General features: G+C 39.0%; 1 protein-coding gene across 2 annotated transcripts in view; it reads left to right on the forward strand.

The window, feature by feature from the left end:
• becn1 (beclin 1, autophagy related) overlaps positions 1-22138 on the forward strand; it is a 102050-nt gene that overhangs the window by 69164 nt on the left and 10748 nt on the right. For both annotated transcript variants that reach the window (XM_056470080.1, XM_056470081.1), the window contains exons 8-9: positions 17031-17177; positions 17299-17448. In XM_056470080.1, the coding sequence (XP_056326055.1) occupies positions 17031-17177; positions 17299-17448 (297 nt within the window). The remainder of the gene's footprint in view (positions 1-17030; positions 17178-17298; positions 17449-22138) is intronic.

Raw genomic sequence — 22138 nt, forward strand, 5'->3', positions numbered from 1 at the left:
GGGCTAAACTTCAAAGAATCTTGCACCAATTCTCTAATAGCGAACATCAACAAAGGAAGACATTCTGCTCAATCTCGACCTGAGTCCATACAATGCGCTTTCAGTGTAGTTTTGAGCATCTGATGGAAGCGCTCCAGCGCTCCCTGTGACTGTGGATGATACTCGCTTGAAGTTACATGCGTAATCATAAGATCATCGAGCATCTGCCAAAACAATTTAGATGTAAAGTTAGTACCGCAATCTGTTTGAATAATACGAGGCAACCCAAACATCGAACAGAATTTAATGAGCTCTCTCACGATAATTTTCGCTTTTAGACAGCGCATCGGCACAGCCTCAGAAAAGCGCATCGCCGCACACATTAAAGTAATTCCAGTTTGTGGACATTAAATCAGGTTTATTTTGTACATTAACATAACAGATATCCATACAGCAGTGGAGGTTAACCTGTATCCTGTCACATTTGCATGCAAAAAGAGTGCAAAGCTGAACGGGCACTCTGTCTGTCTGTGTGTGTGTGTCTGCTCAGTATGTGTGTGCGTGTGTATCTGTGTATGTGTGTGTGCGCGTGTGAACTTTGTGAACTTTCTGTGACTCATCGATGCAACTGCACAACAAATACTCATTGGTATTTCTCACAAACGCTACGTGAGATCTGCTTCCTTTAAAGGGCACATAAGTTACCCTTTTTTCATATTTAATATAAGTCTTTTGTGTCCCCAGAATGTGTCTGTAAAGTTTCAGCTCAAAACACCCATCAGATTATTTATTATAGCTGTTTGAAGTGTCTATATTATAGCTGAAAAAAAGTTTTTTTTGTACTGGGTCTTTAAGGCTAACCCTCCCCGCCCACCGTTCCCACGTGCCTGTCAGCAATCGCCGCCCTCGGCTGCCTCAGGAAGCAGATCTTATGTAACGTGGGTGAGAAATACTACAGTAACAACTTTAACAGTCAGTATCTGATGCATTTTTTGTGGAGATGCAACAATAAGTCAAACACAATGTCATTACAAAGTTCACGCTTACACATAGCGTAGACACATACACACACACACACACACACACACACACACACACACACACACACACACACACACACACACACACACATATCGCAGACATACACACACACACATAGCGCAGACACACCCACACACACATACACACACACACACACACAGAGACAGCGCGTTAAGCTTTGCACTTGTTTTGCACGCATATGTGACATGATACTGGTAATCTCCACTGCTGTATGGATATCTGTTATGTTAATGTATAAAATAAACCTGATTTAACATCCACAAACTGGGATTGAAGTGTCTTTTATAATTGTTCTGACACGCGGCTGTGCTGATGAAGTGAATCTGAAGTGAATCGCTGTAATTCATTACACACATGCTCTGTTTTAAAACATTTTAAACATGTAAAACTCACTCTTGATCACGTTTGATGATGATTGATGATCCTAGCGAACTGAACACACCTTTTATTCCCGGTTGCTTTGCGCTCGTCCTCTCTTGTTGATATGATTATACACGTGACTACCGGGACATGTTAATGCGCGCAGCTGTCAATCAATATTGGTGGGCGGGGGGACCGCACTCCTACGTAAAGTTGTGGTCGATCTGAAAACCGCTCCAATTGGTCCACCGTTTTTATGTTGTTAAATTTGAAAAAAAAAAAGGACTGGGTGTGTTTATTTCACCCCAATATGACAGTTTATACACTATACTCACACACATTTCTGTCCAAACAGCTTGTAAAGTAGATTTTTCACCATAGGTGCCCTTTAAGTCTGTCTATTAATCTGATGCAGCCGAGGGAGGAGATTAAGGCACGCAGAAAGGCACTTAGAAACGGTGGGCAGGGAGGACTAGCCTTAAAGGCGCAGTACGACAAAACAGCCCCCTAGTAAAAAAATGTATCAAATAGAGTCTTGCAAAAGGTATAATGAAAAATCTGATGGATGTTTTGAGCTGAAACTTTACAGACACATTCTGGAGACGCAAAACACTTATAGTAAATCTGAAAAAAGGGCTAACCTAGATGCCCTTTAAAGTCCTCACGCAGAATTAAATCTTGCAAACCCTCGAAGGTGGTAATTTGGGACGCAGTACACCATTTCTCCAACATTGACTTTTTGTCTCTCGCAAACTCAAGAAAAGTTTAATTATCAGTTTTAGTATAACCCCAAAAAGTTCTGCCTATAAGCTTCAGGCACGAGCTCATACGCTCTGAGTACTGCAGTTTTTACTAAGTCATATTTAAGAGAATCCTCAATAGGCATCGCTGCACAAACTTCTTAAGCCTTGCCGGCCAGATTATATAGCGTCGGCTATTTGCAGCAGATCTTTCTTTATAAATTTGTCCAACTGTTCAGCAGTTGGATTACCAAGAAAGGCCTCAATATCTACTTCCATTTAAAAGCTTTATTTTACACCCTTTTACTCAACCATACCTCCCTCTCACAAAAAAGGACAGTTTTTAGCACAAATAAAACCTGTACTTTTTAAAGAATAAATCAACCAATGTTTTTCACTTTAGGGGCATTATCAGTAATTTACACAAGCAAAATATAAATCACACAAACAACTGTTGGAAAAAAAAGGAATGGACGAGCCCCCATTTGTTACGAAGTCTAAACCTTGCTTGGCTCCACACAGCAAACCAGACCCATAACAATAAATAATATCAAATTAAAATAATTAGAAGTCTCCCGTTCAAAAGGAAAAACAACAACAAAGACGAATGACCAAGGAAATAATGTAAAGTCAAATTTAAGGGAGTAAAACCACTGGCGATGGGTGGTCTCAGGAGAAGCAAACAGGTCAGCCTGGGCTTCTCCAAAGCGCTCCCATATCAGCTGAACTAAACTGGCGTGGAGCCTCCATTCTCCCGTGCATGTAAGCTGCCGTGAGAGCACATTGGCTCCATGGTTGAGCTCGCTGGGGATGTAAATGACACACAGCGATTTCAGCCGCGGATGACTCCAAAGGAGCAGACGATGAGCGAGCTGAGACATGCAGTGAGAGCGTATACCCCCATGTGGTTGATATACACTACTGTTGCAAAGCTGTCCATCCTGACCAGCATGTATTTCCCCTCTATCAGTAAAAAAATGGCAGAGAGCGAGATTACACTACTGTATCTCGCTCTCCAAGACACATAATTATTTTGCTTTATTCTACAAATAATACACCATCAATTTCTCCTACCCAGAAAGACTGGATGGTCAGTCACAATTCCAAAGGTATTCATGACACAAAGGAATGCCTGCTCAGAAATGCACACAGAAACATGGTCAAGCTCCTATACATTGCTTGCTGAAAACTTTACCTTTATTCTCTCTTTGTCTAATCAGGTGTTTTGCAACAAATCTCTTGCTCATTTAATATTTTGGTGGTAATACTCCTGCAAACAAAATGTTTAACTCTACCACAATTAAACCAGATCATAGATGGTTCATGTTTGATGTCCCTGCAAAGCTAATTTGGTGTATTTTATGTAAATACATGTGCAACATATTAACATTTTAAGAAATGTTAAACAATTCTGCATCTGCTCACACCCAGAGTGCATATGCAAATCACCACGCTTCGGAACAAAGGCAACGAACAAACTTCACCAATTGAAGAATGTGAAGAAAATAAAAACCTTGAGAAAAACCAGGCTCAGTCGGGCACAACCATTACTCCTATGGCCAAAGGTCCTGTGCAGGGCTGCTATCTAGGTGCCGGAGGCAGAAAAACCCTTGACGTGGTCAGAGGGTCACCAGCTGGTGTACAGGCTGGTCCACGGGATCAGTACGGAGACTCATTTGTCACTGTGGTCTTTCAGGAATCAGTTTCATGCTCTCTACTCCTCCATGACCACCACAGCATCTACTCAGGATACAGCCTGGCTGTTCCAGAGTTTAGATGCCAGATGTGAGAAAGACCTGCCACCTACAGTTCATTTTGATATTCTGGGAAAAATCAATTGTCCAGTATTAATTGAGCGCAGGGGACGTGAGGGGCTATAATACACCAGCAGCTCCCTCAAATACTGGAGAGCTAAGCCATTCAGGGCTTTTTAGGTAGTCAATAATATTTTTTAATTTATATGATATTTAATAAGGATGCAATGCAATAATAAAATAACTGGAGTAATATGATCATATTTCTTTGTTGCAGAAAGCAACTGCATTTCGAAGTGGCTAAAGCTTTTTTTTTTTTTTATTAGGCCAACAGGGCAACCGCCTAGTAACGCATTACAAGTGTCTAATCGAGAGGTCAATGAAGCTTTTCCACATCAGACATTGATAGCACATGTCGAAGTTTGGCAACATTTTTAAGATTGAAAAATGCAGTTTTACAGATGCTTGAAATCTGGCCTTCAAACAACAGGTTGCTATTAAAAATCACCCCGAAGTTTTTGACTGAAGATGAGGACTGACTTTAGAATCCATCAAGGTTTAGACAGTGTTCTAGTTTTTTTTTTGTGTGTGTGTGTGTGCGTGTGTGTGTGTGTGTGTGTGTGTGTGTGTGTGTGTGTGTGTGTGTGTGTGCGCGTGTGTGCGTGTGCGTGTGTGTGTGCGTGTGTGTGTGTGTGTGTTAGAGTGTGTGTTTGTGTGTGTGTGCTAGTGTGCGTGCGTGCGTGCGTGCGTGTGTGTGTGTGTGAGAGAGAGAAAGAGTGTGTTTTGGGTCCAGTAAGCAAGACCTCAGTTTTATCTGAATTTAGTAATAAGAAGTTTTTAGTCATCTAATTTTTAATATTAGCTATACAATCTATAAATTTCATAAGTTCGTACAAATTATCAGGTTGAGAGGAAATATAAAGTTGTGTATCATCAGCATAACAGTGGAAACTCCATGTTTTTTTAATGATATTGCCTAGTGGTAGCAGGGCCGGCCCAAGCCTTCATGGGCCCTAAGCAGGATTTTATTTGGGGCCCCCTTGGTGCAAACAATATGACAAATTATCGTCGATCCTTCACTATTCGCACACTTTAAATTTAAAACATGCATTATCAATTTGCTGTAGCTGTGTTGCTTACATCATAAAATGTATGTTTTAAGACAATTTCAAATATTATACTGCAGAAATTGATGCCACTTTTTATATGACTACTTGCCAGAAAACGAAACAATTAGACACAAAACATTAATCTGAGCTGTAATTAATGTTGACAGAAACAAAAACAGCTGAAAGTAGCCAATAGCATACTTGTTGTTCTAAATTAAGTGATTTTTTTTCTGTAAAACGAACAAATTGATCTGCCAATGAGATAAGTAAAATAATCTTATTTTAAATGAAAAACAATATTCTTTTATTTACCCTAATTGGCAGATTATTGAGTTTTTTAAAATAAAAAAACTCACATAATTTTGACTAAAAATCTGTCTAGAAAATGTTTATTGGTTTAAGAATTTTTAGATATTAGAAACAAGACAAAAACTAGAGGTAAGAAAATCATTTCTGTTTCTATATATGTATATCCATAAATCACAAGAAAACCAACCACAATTTATCAGAATCAGTTTTATTGCCAAGTGTGCTTCTCACACGCAAGGAATTTGTTTTGGCTACAGAAGCTTCCAGTGTACATAAAGTGACAAGTGACAACACAAAATAAATATGAAAAAAAAGATAAACATTAAACAGATGCGGTTAGTATCACAATTTTGTAAATGAAAGGGAAAAAATGCATCAAAAAGTTATGATGCATTTCTTTAATTAACACACGTTTATAGAATTGCAACAATGTAAAACTAGTGCACATTTGTCAAACAAGCTTAAAAATGCTGATGTGCAGAGAGCAGTTTGTGACTGAAAAGAGCAAATCTCTATCATAGCAGCAGAATCTCAATTTTGTGGAATATGGATTTAAGAAAACACTGTCAAAATAGTAATTTATTTATTTCTAGATTTCTGTAAACTTAAAACATTTATTGTTATTACAACTTGACCAACTTATTTGATAAAAAACATTTTATGCTCATCCCTGGTTTATTTTTAATAAAAAATCTACAAGACTTTGCGAAGGTCTGTAAGGGTTAAACGCAGGGCCCTTCAAATTATATGTTCATGCCCTATTGATATTTTTGGAATTAAAAAGTTTGAGCACATATTGCTGTATGAAGTCACAGCACTGACGGTGGGCATATGTGAGCGATATAGCAAAGTGAAAGCGTGTCTCTGAGTAAGAAACTAGCGGAAAATTCGTATGCCTGAGATTTTCACCATTGCAATGGCTCATCTGTCAGCAGTCTGTCATTAAGATCTGCCATTACGTAGCAAGATCTGTACCAGGACTGTAGCTAAAGTGGTAAACTGCTGCAGTCATTGTGAAAGACTGATTAATTAATGAGTATGTATCGCGGCTGTAAATAACATGATAAATTGGCATATATTTTGTCCCACCTTTAATCCACAACCCAACTAACTAAAACTAAAACATAGGTCACTCAGTCATTACATGCACCCTTGGGGGGGCCCTGGTGGCCAGGGTGCCCTAAGCAGCTGCTTAGTTTGCTTATGCCTTGGGCCTGCTGTGAGTGGTAGCATATATAGTGTGAAAAGTAAGGAACCAAGAAGTGGTACCCCACAGTGTATTTTTTATCTGTATGATGCCTATTCATTAACTGATACAAATTTATATTTGGATTATGCCGATGAGTTGACCATGAGATATGCTGTTTCACTCCAACAGAGGCTAGTATATCTAGGAATGCCAGACTTAAAGCATTTTTTTTCATTATCTATTGTTGGAATTTCTTGAATTGAATTGGCCAATTCCATACGTGTTCAATGAGAGTCAGGAGAGGTTTTCTTCAATGCAAAAGTATTAGCAATTTATTGAATACAATGAAATAATTCAATGGATACAGAGCTCCGGGTTGGAGGTGTCCCTCATGTATATTCAGGCCACCTGCAATGACAACTCTTTCCCTCTAACCACTTTTATACACACAAGTACGGATGTGGTCCATTAGGCTCTGTATTATCTGGCCTTTGCACTACATTCCCTGGTCCCTCTTGACTTACATACATAATCATGACACAGCTAAATTACATACATAAAAAAGACATAGCTACATTTATAGAAAGCACTATTTTAATATTAAAATCCCCAACAATTAAAACTTTTTCTGTGGCCAAAGTACTTTACATAAACAGGCATTAAAAAGGCAAGTATAAGAAAATAAAAACAAATAATAAAAATTATTAAAAAACGAATAAAAACTGATTAAAATGTGTTATAGCAGGTTATAAAAGAATGAAAAAGACATAATAGTGCGATCTGTCGGACGTAGCACAGTGCTCATTCAGTAAAGGCACAGCTAAACAGATGTGTTTTCAGTCTGGATTTGAATATACCTAATGTTGGAGAACATCTAATCATTTCTGGAAGCTGATTCCAGCAGCGAGGGGCGTAGAAGCTTAAAGCCGGTTCACCCTGCTTTGACTGAACTCTTGGAATTTCTAGTTTATATGGTCCTAATGATCTGAGTGATCTATGAGGTTTGTATTCAGTCAGCATATCTGTAATGTATTAAGGTCCTAGGCCATTTAGTGATTTATAGACAAGTAGGAATACTTTAAAATCTATTCTAAATATAACTGCGAGCCAGCGTAAAGACCTGAGGATAGGTGTGATGTGCTCTGATTTTCTGGTTCTGGTCAAAATTCTAGCTGCAGCGTTCTGGATGAGCTGCAACTGTCTGACTGTCTTTTTGGGAAGGTCAGCGAGTAGTAATCCAGCCTGCTGCTGATAAAACAACAAGTTTCTCTAAGTCGTCACTGGAAACAAAGCATCTAATTCTTGCAATGTTTTTGAGATGATAGTATGCTGATTTACTCTATGCTTTGGCATGACTATTAAAACTCATATCTGAACTCCAGAGCCGCACCAAGGTTCTTGACATTGTTTTTGTTGTTTGACCTTTAGAGCCAAGGTACACATTCACCTTGAGAACCTCATCTCTGTTCCCAAACCAATGACTTCAGTTTTCTCCATGTTTAACTGAGGAAAGTTTTGACACATCCAACTGTTTATTTCATCAGTGCATTGGCAGAGGGTGTCAATGGGGCTGTAGTCATTAGGCAATAAGGCTAATCTGAGTGTCGTCATCATAGCTGTGGTAGGAAATTTGGTTCTTCAGATGGAGCATATAAACATTAAACAGGAGAGGTGCCGGAATTGAACCTTGAGGGACTCCACATGTCATGAGTGTCCACCTCGACCTATGGTCACCTATACTGACATAGTGATCTCTCCCTTCATGGTAAGATCTGAACCATTTGAGTTCCGTCCCAGACAGCCCAACCCAGTTTTCCAGCCTATTCAGAAGTATGATGTGATTGACAGTGTCAAAAGCGGCACTGAGATCAAGCAATACCAGCACTGTTAGTTTGCCTGAATCTGTATTTAGGCATATATCATTGATTATCTTTATAAGAGCACTCTCTGTACTGTGATGTGCTCTGAAACCAGATTGAAAATTGTCTAAACACCCCTTGAAGCTTAAGAACTTGTTAACCTTGTTAAAACATCCTTTTCAATGATTTTGCCAATGAAAGGGAGATTTGAGATTGGCCTGTAATTGCTCAATAGGGTGTTATCCAGGTTGCTCTTTTTCACGAGGGGTTTAACAGTTGCATTTTTAAGTGAGTTTGGAAAAATCCCTGAGAGAAGTGAAGCATTTACCACTTTCAGAAGATGCATTTCTAAACAGTTAAACGCCATTTTGAAGAATGATGTGGGAAGCGTGTCAAGACTGCAGGTTGATGTTTTCATAATTTGCACAATCTCTTCTAAGATTTTACCATCAATTGCCACGAAATCAGACATAATGTCTGATTTCTAAAGTTGTGGTCTGACGTCAACACAACTCGGCTGATTGGGATGAGCTGATTGCCTTTCTGATATTATTGGTCTTGTCAGTAAAGAAATTGGCAAACTCATTACATTTGCTTGCAGAGAGTAGCTCACTGGGAATCCTACTGGAGGGTTGTGAGTCTCTTTACCGTTTCAAGGAGGGTGCGGGTGTTATTTAGGTTGCTGTTTATAAGGCTTGAAAAGAAAGACTGCCTAGCAGTGATTAGTTCCACATTAAAAGCATGAAGACTATCTTTATAGGTATTATAATGGACTACTAGTTTCGTCTTCCTCCACATACGCTCAGCTTTTCTGCATTGTCTTTTCATCATTTGTACTGTTGTTGACCTTGTCCAAGGTCCTTTCTGTCTCCCAGTCCTCTTTCTGGCTTTAACAGGGGCAATGTCATATATGGGATTCTTAACTTTAGAGTTAAACAAATCACGGAGAGAATCCACAGAGTTTGCAGATATGCTTGGTGCTAGCGATATGGCCTTCATAATTTCCTCACTAGTGTTCTCATTTATGCGTCTCTTTCTGACAGGGACAGATCTGTCTTACATGGCTGAAGTAATCAATATATCAAAGAAAATACAAAAATGATCAGATGCAACATCCTTAACAACAGTCAATGTATAACCCTTCTAAGTAGATCAAGAGTGTGTCCACGATTGTGTGTGGGCCCTTGAACAAGTCAGATCAAAAGTGTTAAAAACTTTCAGAAGTTCTGTTCAGTGTGTCCATGAACAGTGGTTGTTGTGGCTGCGTGGCGTTATCACTGTCCTTGTGTGATGCATCAGCCCCAAGTCCACTCAGGAGCTGATTTGAAGTCCTGTGGTCATTCAGAAATTTACTAGGTGTGTTTGTGCCATTTGGGTTGAATTCAGTGGCACACACAGCCAATAGGGAGAAATATATATTGTCCTTTAGCACCTTTGCACCAAGTTTGTTTGGATAAAGGCCATCTGATTTAAATAGTTGTCATTGGTTCCAGAAGAGATTAAAGTTGTTAATGAAATTCAGTCCTTTCCTGTTACATGTTTTCTGCTGCCATACATTTAGGCCAAGAAGCCATGAAAACATATTTTTCAAAGAATTCACAGAAATCTCTCTTGAGCAGTTCTGACTGCTCCTTCCGAATATCATTCTTCCCCACATGGAAGATAATTCATTTTGTAGTGTTGTGCTTCTTCAGAATTTCCTCAAGTTGTTTTTTACATCAGAAACTGTTGCATGAGGGACGCAGTATATCGATGTAGCTCTGCTTCTAAAATTCCTGATTATTGATTCTCCTACAACTAGTTTTCTTATCTGCGATTGGAGCAGAATGCCGCTGCTTAGTCAGCCTTGAGCCTCCTTTCCATGCAGAATTAGTTGCTGAGTCATGCGATCTCTATCTGACTGCATTTAGGGATTCTTCACCCATATTACTCAAAACTTCATATCTGTTCTGAAGCTGTATTTAAGTTTGAGGTGTATTTGGGGTAGAGAACACTTATGCAGCTGCATATGATCTGACCCCATGAGTACCCTTTGGTCTTGCACCTTGTTTATGTCATCGGTTATCACACTTATTTTCAACAGTTTCATTCTGTTTTTCTGTGCTCGAAACAGTAGCTGGAGTAGATTTACTGGACTCACCGACTGTATGCGGTGAGGGTCCACAATGAAGCGGTCCTGTGTGATCTGGCAGTTCTGGTAGAATCACAAGTAACTTTGTTTCAAGAACTGCAATGTTTTGTAGAAGTTTGTGCAGCAGTGAGATTCTGAATTAATCTGATCCAGAGGCATTTTCACAGACGTGTTTTCCCGTCTCAGTAATGTAAGTAGCTGGTAGGCGGAAGATTGTTTGGTCGATAATTCCCCTCTTGTTAGTAAAGCTATATTACAGAAAGTTTGTAGATTCGATGTTGATCTTCAAGCGGTGTCGTTTGAGCACTATGCTGATAGGCTCAAGTTAAAATTAGAGTATAAAATATAAAAGCAAGAATGCAAAGAGAGCAGCAGTAGGCAGAGACGTCCGAACAGTAGCAAAGAAGGAGAAATCCTTCAGGTGAAGTCTCATTTAGGGTCCTGTAATCATCTGGTTTAAGTGCATCTAGCTTTAGATCGGTTATCAAATCATTAACAAAAAGAGCTTTAGAGGAGAGTAATCTAAAACAAATTAAAATTTTTTTTTTTAATTATCTTTAATTCAATTCAATTCACCTTTATTTGTATAGCGCTTATACAATGTAGATTGTGTCAAAGCAGCTTCACATAAAAGGTCACAGTAAATAGGAACAGTGTAGTTAAGTTTGTAGTGTTTAAGTTCAGTTCAGTTTAGCTCAGTTCAGTGTGGTTTAATAATCACTACTGAGAGTCCAAATACTGAAGAGCAAATCCAACGATGCGCAGCTCTACAGATCCTGAACCATGCAAGCCAGTGGCGACAGCGGAGAGGGAAAAAAAAACTTCACTAAAGGCGGAAGTGAAGAAAAAAACCTTGAGAGAAACCAGGCTCAGTTGGGCATGACCATTTTAATTTCTCCGCTGGCCAAACGTCTTGTGCAGAGCTGCAGTCTCAGTGGCGGAGGCTGGAAGCTGGCCTCAGCGAAGACTCGTCTGTCTCTGGAGCGTCACAGGAAACAGTCTCATGTTCTCCACTCTTCCATGACCATCGCAGTAGTTGCTCAGGATTCGGCCAGGTCCAGGATATGGAAACCTTGGGATCATCTCGTCGTTGGTCTTGGATCGAATCAGTGACTCTGCATAGTCTGAGGGCCTCGGGGAGAGTATCCCCAGGTGGAAATGGAGAATAAAGAAAATAATTAGCGTAGCTGATGTTCACAGTGTATATCAGCAAGATGCATAACCTGTGTGGAAGCCCCCTAAGTGGTGCACTAAGTGTATGCTTTACTGAACAGATAGGTCTTTAATCTAGTTTTGAATTGGGAGAGTGTGTCTGAGCCTCGGACGTTATCAGGAAGGCTATTCCAGAGTTTAGGAGCTATAAATGAGAAGGCTCGACCTCCTTTACTCGACTTTGCTATTCTAGGTACTACCAGAAGCCCTGAGTTTTGAGACCTTAAAGAGTGAGTTGGATTGTAGCGAGACAGAAGATTGGTTAGATAAACAGGAGCTAGATTATTTAAAGCTTTATATGTAAGAAGCAATATTTTAAAATCAATACGAAACTTAACAGGCAGCCAGTGTAAGGAGGATAAAATTGGGGTGATGTGATCAAATTTTCTAGACCTGGTTAGAACTCTGGCAGCTGCATTTTGTACTAATTGAAGTTTGTTAATAGAGGATGCTGGGCAGCCAGCAAACAGAGCATTACAGTAGTCCAGCCTAGAAGTCATAAAAGCATGGACTAGCTTTTCTGCATCTGAGATGGATAGCATACTTCGTAACTTAGCGATATTTCTCAGATGAAAGAAAGCAGTTTTTGTGACATGGGAAATATGATTTTTAAAAGTTAAATTGCTGTCTAATATGACACCCAGATCTTTTATAGTAGAGCTAACACTAACTTTGTATCCCTCTAATTGTAGGTCGAGTTGTGAGATCTGCTGTGTACAGGATTTAGGCCCAATAAATAATAATTCTGTTTTGTCTGAGTTTAAGAGAAGATAATTGTTGGTCATCCAGTCTTTAACATCTTTAATACACTCAGTTAGCTTGGACAGATTAGACGTCTCGTCAGGTTTAGTTGAAATATATAATTGAGTATCATCTGCATAGCAGTGAAAGCTGATCCCATGTCTTCTAATAATGTCTCCCAGGGGTAGCATGTATATTGTAAACAGTAAAGGGCCTAAAACTGATCCTTGAGGCACCCCGTATTTTACTGGGCTGATTTGTGAAGGCTGTCCATTTATATTTACAAACTGGTAACGGTCAGATAAGTATGACTTAAACCATTGTAGGGCCTGTCCCTGGACACCTGTAGACTTTAAGCGATTAATAAGGATACCATGGTCAATGGTGTCAAATGCCGCACTAAGATCGAGTAGAACTAATAGCGAGATGCACCCTTGGTCAGCAGCTAAGAGTAAATCGTTGGTTATTTTCACTAATGCAGTTTCTGTACTGTGATGAGCTCTGAAACCTGACTGAAACACTTCAAAAACATTGTTGGTCTGCAGAAAGGAGCATAATTGAGCAGAAACAACTTTTTCTAGTATTTTAGATATAAATGGAAGGTTTGAAATAGGCCTATAATTAGCTAAGTTGCTGGGTTCCAGTTGTGGTTTCTTAATAATAGGTTTAATAACAGCTAACTTGTAAGGATTTGGAACATGGCCTAAAGATAAAGAAGAGTTGATAATGTTAAGAAGAGGTTCTCCTATAACAGGTAGCAATTCTTTCAGTAACTTTGTCGGAATTGGGTCCAATATACACGTAGCTGATTTAGAGCTATTATAATTTTGTCTAGCTCTTCCTGTTCTATGATTTTAAAGCACTGTAGGTTATTTAGATTCAGAGGCGTGTTTACTGGATCTGAAGTATAAGGCGGTGCAGAAAGTTTAATATCTCCTATTTTCTGTCTAAAGCCTTCTATTTTATCACTGAAAAAATTCATGAAGTCATCACTACTAATTTGCGGTGGAACGTTTTGTTCCAAAGATGACCGATTATTTGTTAATTTAGCGATGGTGTTAAATAAGAATCTAGGATTGTTATGATTATTTTCTATCAGTTTGCGGAGGTGCTCAGCCCTGGCAGATTTTAAAGCCCTCCTATAGCTGGACATACTGTCTTTGTTTGCAATTCTAAAGACTTCTAAATTTAAGGTGCTAGGTTTAAGGTGCTATTTGTTTTTATTAGATTTTTTTATATATACTGTTGCACTTTATTCTTTTTAAGTCAGGCTTCTCCTGTTCTTCTCACATGCATTTCCTGCCACATGATTAGCGTATCTCTCTCTGTTAACAACAAGAACTTTACTTGTGATACATGTAGGGAAATAGGCTGACAGTGAAGATCTCAGAATTAGAGACACACATCCAAACTCTAATTAAGGATAGTAAGAGTGCTACAGTAGGTGTCTATATAAGGTTTTGCCTTCGCAGAGAGACGGCTGGGTTACTATGAGAGCATATTGAGGTGGGAGAAAACACTGAAATTCCATTCCAACATCAAACAGGTTTAGCCCCCTCAATGATGCACCCACTGAGATACCTGATGAAAGTGCCCTGGTAATTGGCAACTCCATAGTACAAAATGTGCAAATAGAGATACCAGCCACTATAGTCAAATGTCTGTCGGGAGCCAGAGTGCCTGACATCATGTCATATTTAAAAGTGCTGGCTAAATCTAAATGTAAGTTCAGCAAGATCGTTATCCACGTCGGTGCTCATGATGTTCGTCGGTGCTTTATGAACATCAATTAGATTGTTACCTTTAAATGTGTTTGGGAGGTTTTTTTTTTCATGTTTAGAAGGTCGAGGAACAGACACAGTGTCTATGTTAATATATCTAGGTGGCTCTATGTGCTGAAGATTATCTGAGTTTGGTAAACTGTTGAGAGTTGCCCCAGCCCGAGTTGGATGGAGATCATCTCTCTACAACAGGTCAGGTCTACCCCAGAAACGTGACCAATTGTCTACAAAACCTGTTATTCTGTGGGCACCACTTTGACATCCAGCCATTGAGGGATGAGAGTCGGCTGTGGAACTCGTCACCACAATAAGCAGGCAGGGAACCAGAGCATTACAGTGTCTGAAATCGTCTTTGTAAGGTCACACACCTCTTTAACATTACTTTTGTGATCTTCGACTGACGTAGTCGAACATCATGAGCACCGACGTGGATAACGATCTTGCTGAACTTACATTTAGATTTAGCCAGCACTTTTAAATATGACATGATGTCAGGCACTCTGGCTCCCGACAGACATTTGACTATAGTGGCTGGTATCTCTATTTGCACATTTTGTACTATGGAGTTGCCAATTATCAGGGCACTTTCATCAGGTATCTCAGTGGGTGCATCATTGAGGGGGCTAAACCTGTTTGATGTTGGAATGGAATTTCAGTGTTTTCTCCCACCTCAATATGCTCTCATAGTAACCCAGCCTTCTCTCTGCGAAGGCTAAACCTTATATAGACACCTACTGTAGCACTCTTACTATCCTTAATTAGAGTTTGGATGTGTGTCTCTAATTCTGAGATCTTCACTGTCAGCCTATTTCCCTACATGTATCACAAGTAAAGTTCTTGTTGTTAACAGAGAGAGATACGCTAATCATGTGGCAGGAAATGCATGTGAGAAGAACAGGAGAAGCCTGACTTAAAAAGAATAAAGTGCAACAGTATCTATAAAAAAATCTAATAAAAACAAATAGCACCTTAAACCTAGCACCTTAAAATACCCGGCAGGCAATTCCAAGTTTACATATCTCACAGTTTACTATGACAATGTTGTCGTCATCAACTTTATAATACCTCCAGACTGCAGACATACTCGCGCTTACCGCTTCAAGCTGTTTCTGTGTTTTACTTTGCCGGCATTTAACCCATAGCGTCTTTGCAACAAAGTGATGTCATGCCGCACACATTGCTGTTTACAGTACTGTGTACTGCATAACAATAAATATGTTAAAAAATAATGAAAATATTAGAGGTGTGAACCTACACTGGTCTTACAGTTCGGTTACGATTATCATGCCATCGGTTCGGTTCAATTCAATATCTCGGTGCATCATGATGCATTAATGATGCTTACCATACACAATTTTATATTTTACTCCACAGCACAGCAATTCTTGTATTAAAATGAATAATTTTAAAATACATTGTGTATGTATTTGTAATACAGCATTGTCCTTAAATACAAGCAGTCAGGTATATGAACTGTACCTTTAATTTTACCTGCTCAAAGAAAAACTCAAGTACATACAAGAACAACATGAGCACTTAAAGCAAATAAACAAATGTAAATATTATCCCACTTGCTATTTGTGTGTTGTCAAGCAAACAAATGCTTATGATTGTTCACACACTCAACAGAAAGTGCTGCGATTGGCTATTACACACTGGTGCTGTTTACCGATGAGTGACACTCTCTGCAGACAAGTGCTTGTGTCTTGATCCACAAGAATTGCTGTAACAGCCGAGAGGAGAGGAAACGTCACGCCAGTAGGTCAAAGGGGCCACAGTGAGATAGAGAGAAATCAAGTTTACTTTTATTTTCTCCATGGGAGTAAAATAGGGGCTTCAACTGTGTCAGTGAATGACTGTCCAGCAAACACACGCAGTGAATTATGCAGAGTTTATGTGTATTAATTACTCATGGTCTCCTCCCTCACCATAGTATTCTACCACGACATAGCGCACATATGAGATGTGACGTCATTACATAATACCCGATTATGATCTATTACTGACAGCGTTGCCAGATTGGGCGGTTTCGATTTATTTTTTGCGGGAAAAAAAAAGACATAGACGGGTAATAAAAATTTGGGTGGTTTTGCAATGGCATGCCCGCCAGCCCCAGTCTGCCCTTATAAACCTATTTTTATCTCCCAAAGAGATGCCATAGCCTCCGTTCTTCGCATACATACACTTAGAACAGTGTAGAAGCGCTTGTTATCTCCCTCCCCGACACAACAATCACTCTCCCACCACTGATGCTGAGAAACATGATTAATGCAGCCCATCCATGATGCTGTGATCGTGGAAGAGATTTAAAATTAAAGAGCTAGTAATTAATGTCATGTGCTGGTCAGACCAGCATACAACCAGCAAAGTACCTGCAAGAGCTCAGCAAAAACCAGCAAAGGACCAGCAGGAACCAGCATCAAAACATTACCAGAATATACTGTTTTTTGTTTTGTTTTGTTTTTTCTCTTTCTAGCAAGGGCAACAGCTCTGGGCATTTGTGTTATTTAACACAAATAATCAGTCAGCACAATCCATTAAGGGTGACATGGTCCAAAAAAGGAAAAAAGTTTGGTGTGAATCATTTTATATATGTTAATTAATTGTACTTTGTTTTAAAGGGCCTTAACAGCCAAACTATTTGTAATGCATTGAGCATTTTAAGATTCAATGCTTTAAAAAATGCATCATTCTTTATATGCCCCATAAGCTATTTGTGTGTTGTTGTTGTTGTTGTTGTTTTATACTTTCATTTTTGAGAGGGTAAATACATTTTATCATCTGCTTCTCTTTTTCTTTCTAAGGTATCAGAAGGAGTACTGTGAGTTTAAGAGACAGCAGCTGGAGTTGGATGATGATCTTAAAAGCGTGGATAATCAGATGCGTTACTGTCAGATTCAACTTGACAAACTCAAGAAGACCAACGTTTTCAATGCTACCTTTCATATCTGGTTTCACTTTTCTCTTTATATATTTTTATTGTATATAATGGCTAAAATTAAGTTTTCCTTAACACTCTTATGAAGTAAAATTGTTGATAGAAATGTTTTTCTTTCTCTACATATTTTCCAGGCATAGTGGGCAGTTTGGAACAATAAATAACTTCCGCCTCGGCAGATTACCCAGCGTACCAGTGGAATGGAATGAGATTAATGCAGCCTGGGGTCAAACTGTTCTTCTGTTGCATGCCCTTGCCAGCAAAATGGGTCTATGCTTTCAGAGGTGCTTAGAAAAAAAACTACACATGTAACATTTGCTGTTAAAATGTGCTATGTCAAAAGGGTCAGACATTTTTATTACTATTACTGTTTTCTTTATTATTATTATTTTAATGTTACTTAAGTTTCACTTATAGCATTAAAGTATTTTTTCTACAAAAAAAGTCATGCATTTGTAAAAATTAATAATGGGCTTTTAGAAAGTTAGTGAGAGGGAGAGAGAAAGTACAACTGAATTTGAAATTTTAGACATGTTTGTTAAGGCAAATTCTAATAGTTGGTCATTAGAGTTCATGTGAAAATAGTTTGGATGCAAACGATATAGAACACAATTTTATGACCTGAAAACTCTGAAGAAATAGCAATAAATTACTCAACAAATACATGGACAAACTAAGGGTGATTTCACACTTGCCTTATTTAGTTCGGTTGAATCGCACTAGAGTTTGTTTTCCCCTTGGTGCGGTTCGTTTGGGCAGGTGTGAATGTAGCAATCGCACTCGAGTGCGGACCAAAAGCGGACCAAAAAAGCGTACCGAGACCTCCTTGAAGAGGTGGTCTCGGTACGCTTTCAAACGAACCCTGGAGTGATTAATTTGTGGTGAGAATAGGATCTGAACTAAAACAGAAACATTGTTTTCCAGCTGCAGCTGCATGGCTAACTGTTTTAAGCATAGTTGAAATATCATCTAAATACATGTCTGTTACATCTAAGCAGATAAAATAAAAATAGAAGAGGTGGTTCTGGAAGTGGAAAGCAAAGTTTAGAGATTTCTTTGATTCAAAGTATGTTTGCCAGAAAAACTAAGGCCTGTTTGTGGGTTCTCCCCCAGCGATCGGAACACAGTTGATGTGACTTTTAAGACATAAGCAACTCAAATTTATTTGAGGTGTGGTGTGAAGGAGCTTTCAGAGTTTATGAGAAGTCACTTGCCCACAAGGAATGTAGGGTTTTATTAGATAACAGGCCCTAGTGTGGACAGTTTTTTGAGTTTAAGAGTCAGAGGGGATATTTAGCGAATTTTTGCTTGGTGTAAAAATGTATTGTGTTTGATCCTCAACTTTTTGTTATTTAATTCCCCTCTTTTGCAAGGTGTCTTTCCTGTAGCGAATGATAAGCAACAGCATGTAGATGAAACATTAGACACATCTCTGACATGAAAAGTGAGAAGTTATTGATGTCTCCCTGAAGGTTGGGTCTTGGGGAATGATGTCTGCAAGGTAGCTTAGGCTGTAGCGTGGCTTGGGTCCTTGTACCTGTGCAGGCAGTCTATTCATCCTGTTATGGTCTTTTAACAGGGCTGCCCCATGTGCTTTCACATATATTGTCGGATGGGATGTGCAGTCTGCTAAGTTGTGAAGCAGAATAGGTTGGCTTCTGTCCCCTTTAGCTTCTGTGTACAGGGCTAAGAGAGGGTTTGCCGTGCTGATAGTGTAAGGATCCACAGTGCTTTTCCTTGTGGTGCACCTATTTGCAGGCTGTTGCATCCAGGGCAGGACATATCTGAGTGCCGATGCAAAACAAAGAGTCAACGCAGGTGGTGATTTACGGTTGGATGACAGATGAATTGGAATGGCTGGGCATCCAGGGCTGTTTCTGGGATGCTGCGTCAGTGTTGGTGTAGGCATGCAAGCTTTAGGTATTATGATGAAGTTGAAAAGTTCTGGTTGTGCTGGCTGGTGTGGCACACAGAGCCATGTCATCTGGGTGGCTGGGTGAGTGAAAGTGTTGGTCAGTCACCTGTTTCTCACACTTGTGGTGTAAGTGTTGGTGTTTGGGGTGCAAGGCCAAGACTTGGCAGTGTTGCTTGTGGGCTGTGCCCAGTCACCCCTGTAGTGAGTTAGAAACCCTTTGCTTTCTCGGACCGCTACACACATTAGAGTCTGTGAATGTTGTTACCTTGATTGTGTGAAGGCCATCTGCTCTGCTTGGGGTTGCTGTGTAGCAGGTTGGAACTGCTTGATGCACAGGATGAGATGGTCTTACTGTTAGTTGTCCAGGCACCCTCTTTCTTGTTGCATTCCGGCTTTAGATATTGCCTGTTTTAGGGGCTCTGGTAAGGTGGAGGGGGGGGGGGTGATGCCTGGCTCCCTCCTCTTCACTAATCTTGTTTACAATCCAATTCACTTAGTAGGGCCCATGCACCGAAGGTGCGTAGGCACCTATTTTATTTGCTCCAGTTATTATTATTATTCCGGCTTCTTCTTCTTATGCTCTGGGAGTCTATGGCAGCCTTATGAACCTTTTGCGGCATTTGCGCAAACTTTGGCACCCTGATAGAAGTAAGTCTGATCTTCAACCACAACAAATTTATACTCTCTACCTCAAACTATCTAGCGCCAACACTTTTTAACCGAATGGACTACAATCAAAATTCTTCCGTCATTAATTTTTTCATTGTTTTGAATTTTACAAAAAACCTACTTAAACAAAAATTGTATCGCATGATCTACAGACCATGCTGACCAAAAGCTAAGGAATTCAAGTTGATTAGGCAAACCATTTTCGATTAAGTTGCAAATAGAGCAATAGAGCTTGTGAAAACGTAATTAGGATGTTATCTCCATAACGCATTGACGTATTCACACCAAATTTGGTGTTTGTTATTATAACCATTGTCTGAAGTGAGCTGCTGCATTTCAGTGCACTGCCCCCTAGTGGTCCGGAGATGCAAAAAATTGATTTTTTTTTTTTTTGCATATAACTTTTGAACCCTTTGTCCATAAAATTGGTCTCTTTCCATCCAACGGAGCATACAGAGTCAAATGTTGTCAGATTTTTCCCAGGTCAGTTATTTTGGTCGTCGGCTATTTTGAATTATGTCAAAAATTGCTATTGCTATTGTTATGAAACTCTGTATGTGTCTTCAGGACTGTGCCTTGAAGGTGCTCAAAAAATTGTTGCAGTGCCACCTTTTGGTTAAACTTTATAACAATGTTTCTAAAAATGGCAATAACTTTTGACTAATTTAGCCTATTGTTGTGATACTTATCTTGATACATTAATTGGATTTTCCTGAGAATATTGACACTAATTATGCCTTAATTAACTGATCTTCCTGTCTGCCATCTAGTCCTATCTTTTGTGTCCATGTCTTGTTTCGCTCTCCGCTCAGAAATGGCAAGCAATGTTGATCTTTTTACTCAGATTTGGTTCTAGTTTCAATAGCTCTCAGAAATTCTCTGTGTTATTGTTGAGAATTCACACGGAGTGTGGGCCATCCTTGTGTGCAGAGTGGTCATGTACATTTTCACACATTTAAGCTGTGCTTCCTGACTTTCAATAGCAATTAGAGAATTACATTTTTCTGCACTGATAAATCGTTCTGGGTCTGGGCAAGCCTGAACCAAACCTTTGCTATATGCAAGTAGCAATTAGTTATAATTTGGAATTACAACACTACAATTTACTAATTTGGAAATCAGAAAATCTTTTCCAAAATAATGATGGTTTAGGACTTAATGGTTATCAAAATTCTAATCACTTCACAGATGCCCTAATCAGAAATAATACCAAGTATTTGAGCAGGAACAATCAAATCAGTTTAGAGGGAACCACTTTTGTTTTGCAACTAGTTACTATGTAAACTTGGTGAGTGAATTAGTTTCCTGCTAAACGTATCTCTATTGCAATTTTCTTAGTGCATAAACATTGTGTTGATAAAACAGCAGACTCAATTTCAATCTAAGTCAGCCTCACACAGGGCACCAAATCATGTAGTGTTATTTTGAATTTATCACAAATATTAACATCAGTATTTTGGTATTGATATTTTAAATAGAGATGCTAGGCTCACACGGGGCACCAACTAATGTAGTGATATTTTATTTGGCTTGACTTGAATATTAAAATGAATATTGAGATTTTGTTCACTCCTCACTCATTTAATAAATAACTCATTTTAAATTGGGCACCAGCCATAATTTTCACTGTGGCATTAAAGTTAATTAACAATCAAAGATTGTTGAAATGAATTATATAAATTACGAAGGAGTTTATTGTCTGGCCAAATCTGAAGGATAGTAAGATCGTCTGACTTGTAGAGCCTATTACTGTATTATCAACACAAAGAAGACACAATTTTAATTAATGAGTTTTTATTAACAAAAGAATAAACAAGCCTAACTAAAATTACCAAATGTAGCATTGTGGTTGGATGACCTTGTGAGGTGGTCACTGGAGGGTATCACCCATAGTGTGATTGGCATGTACACTGTTTTTATTTAAAAATCTTAAATATTTACCTATACATAATTCACTTTCCAAACCCCTTCTAGTTTACCCAAAAAATTGTGCTGAGAATATAAAGACAAAACATCCCCATGTAATGTTGATTTTTACCTAAGCATTCATATATATGAATGGCCAGAGTGTGCCTTGCATTAGACGTTTTTTTTTTCTGCTTCAAGTTTAGCAGGAGCTCAAAGTGGTTGAGCAGGTTTTCTGTTTGTTTTCTGAGAAAAAAAGTCCATGGGAATTATGCACAACTAGTGTACAAAGGTCACGTGGCCAGCTGTCATATAATGATGAGCTGTCAGCTCAAGTTACAGTCTCTCAGAAAGGTGCATTAGCGTGGAGTGAATTAACTCAAATGTTTATCAGAGCTTCCTGTCTCTGCTTGTTTGCAGTGTAACTGCTAGGTGGTATTTCTTGGCTACCCCCTTTCAAATATGCTTTAGTGTGTAGTACTGGC

Source organism: Danio aesculapii, chromosome 12 (genome assembly GCF_903798145.1).
Source record: "Danio aesculapii chromosome 12, fDanAes4.1, whole genome shotgun sequence".
NCBI classification, from domain to species: domain Eukaryota; kingdom Metazoa; phylum Chordata; class Actinopteri; order Cypriniformes; family Danionidae; genus Danio; species Danio aesculapii.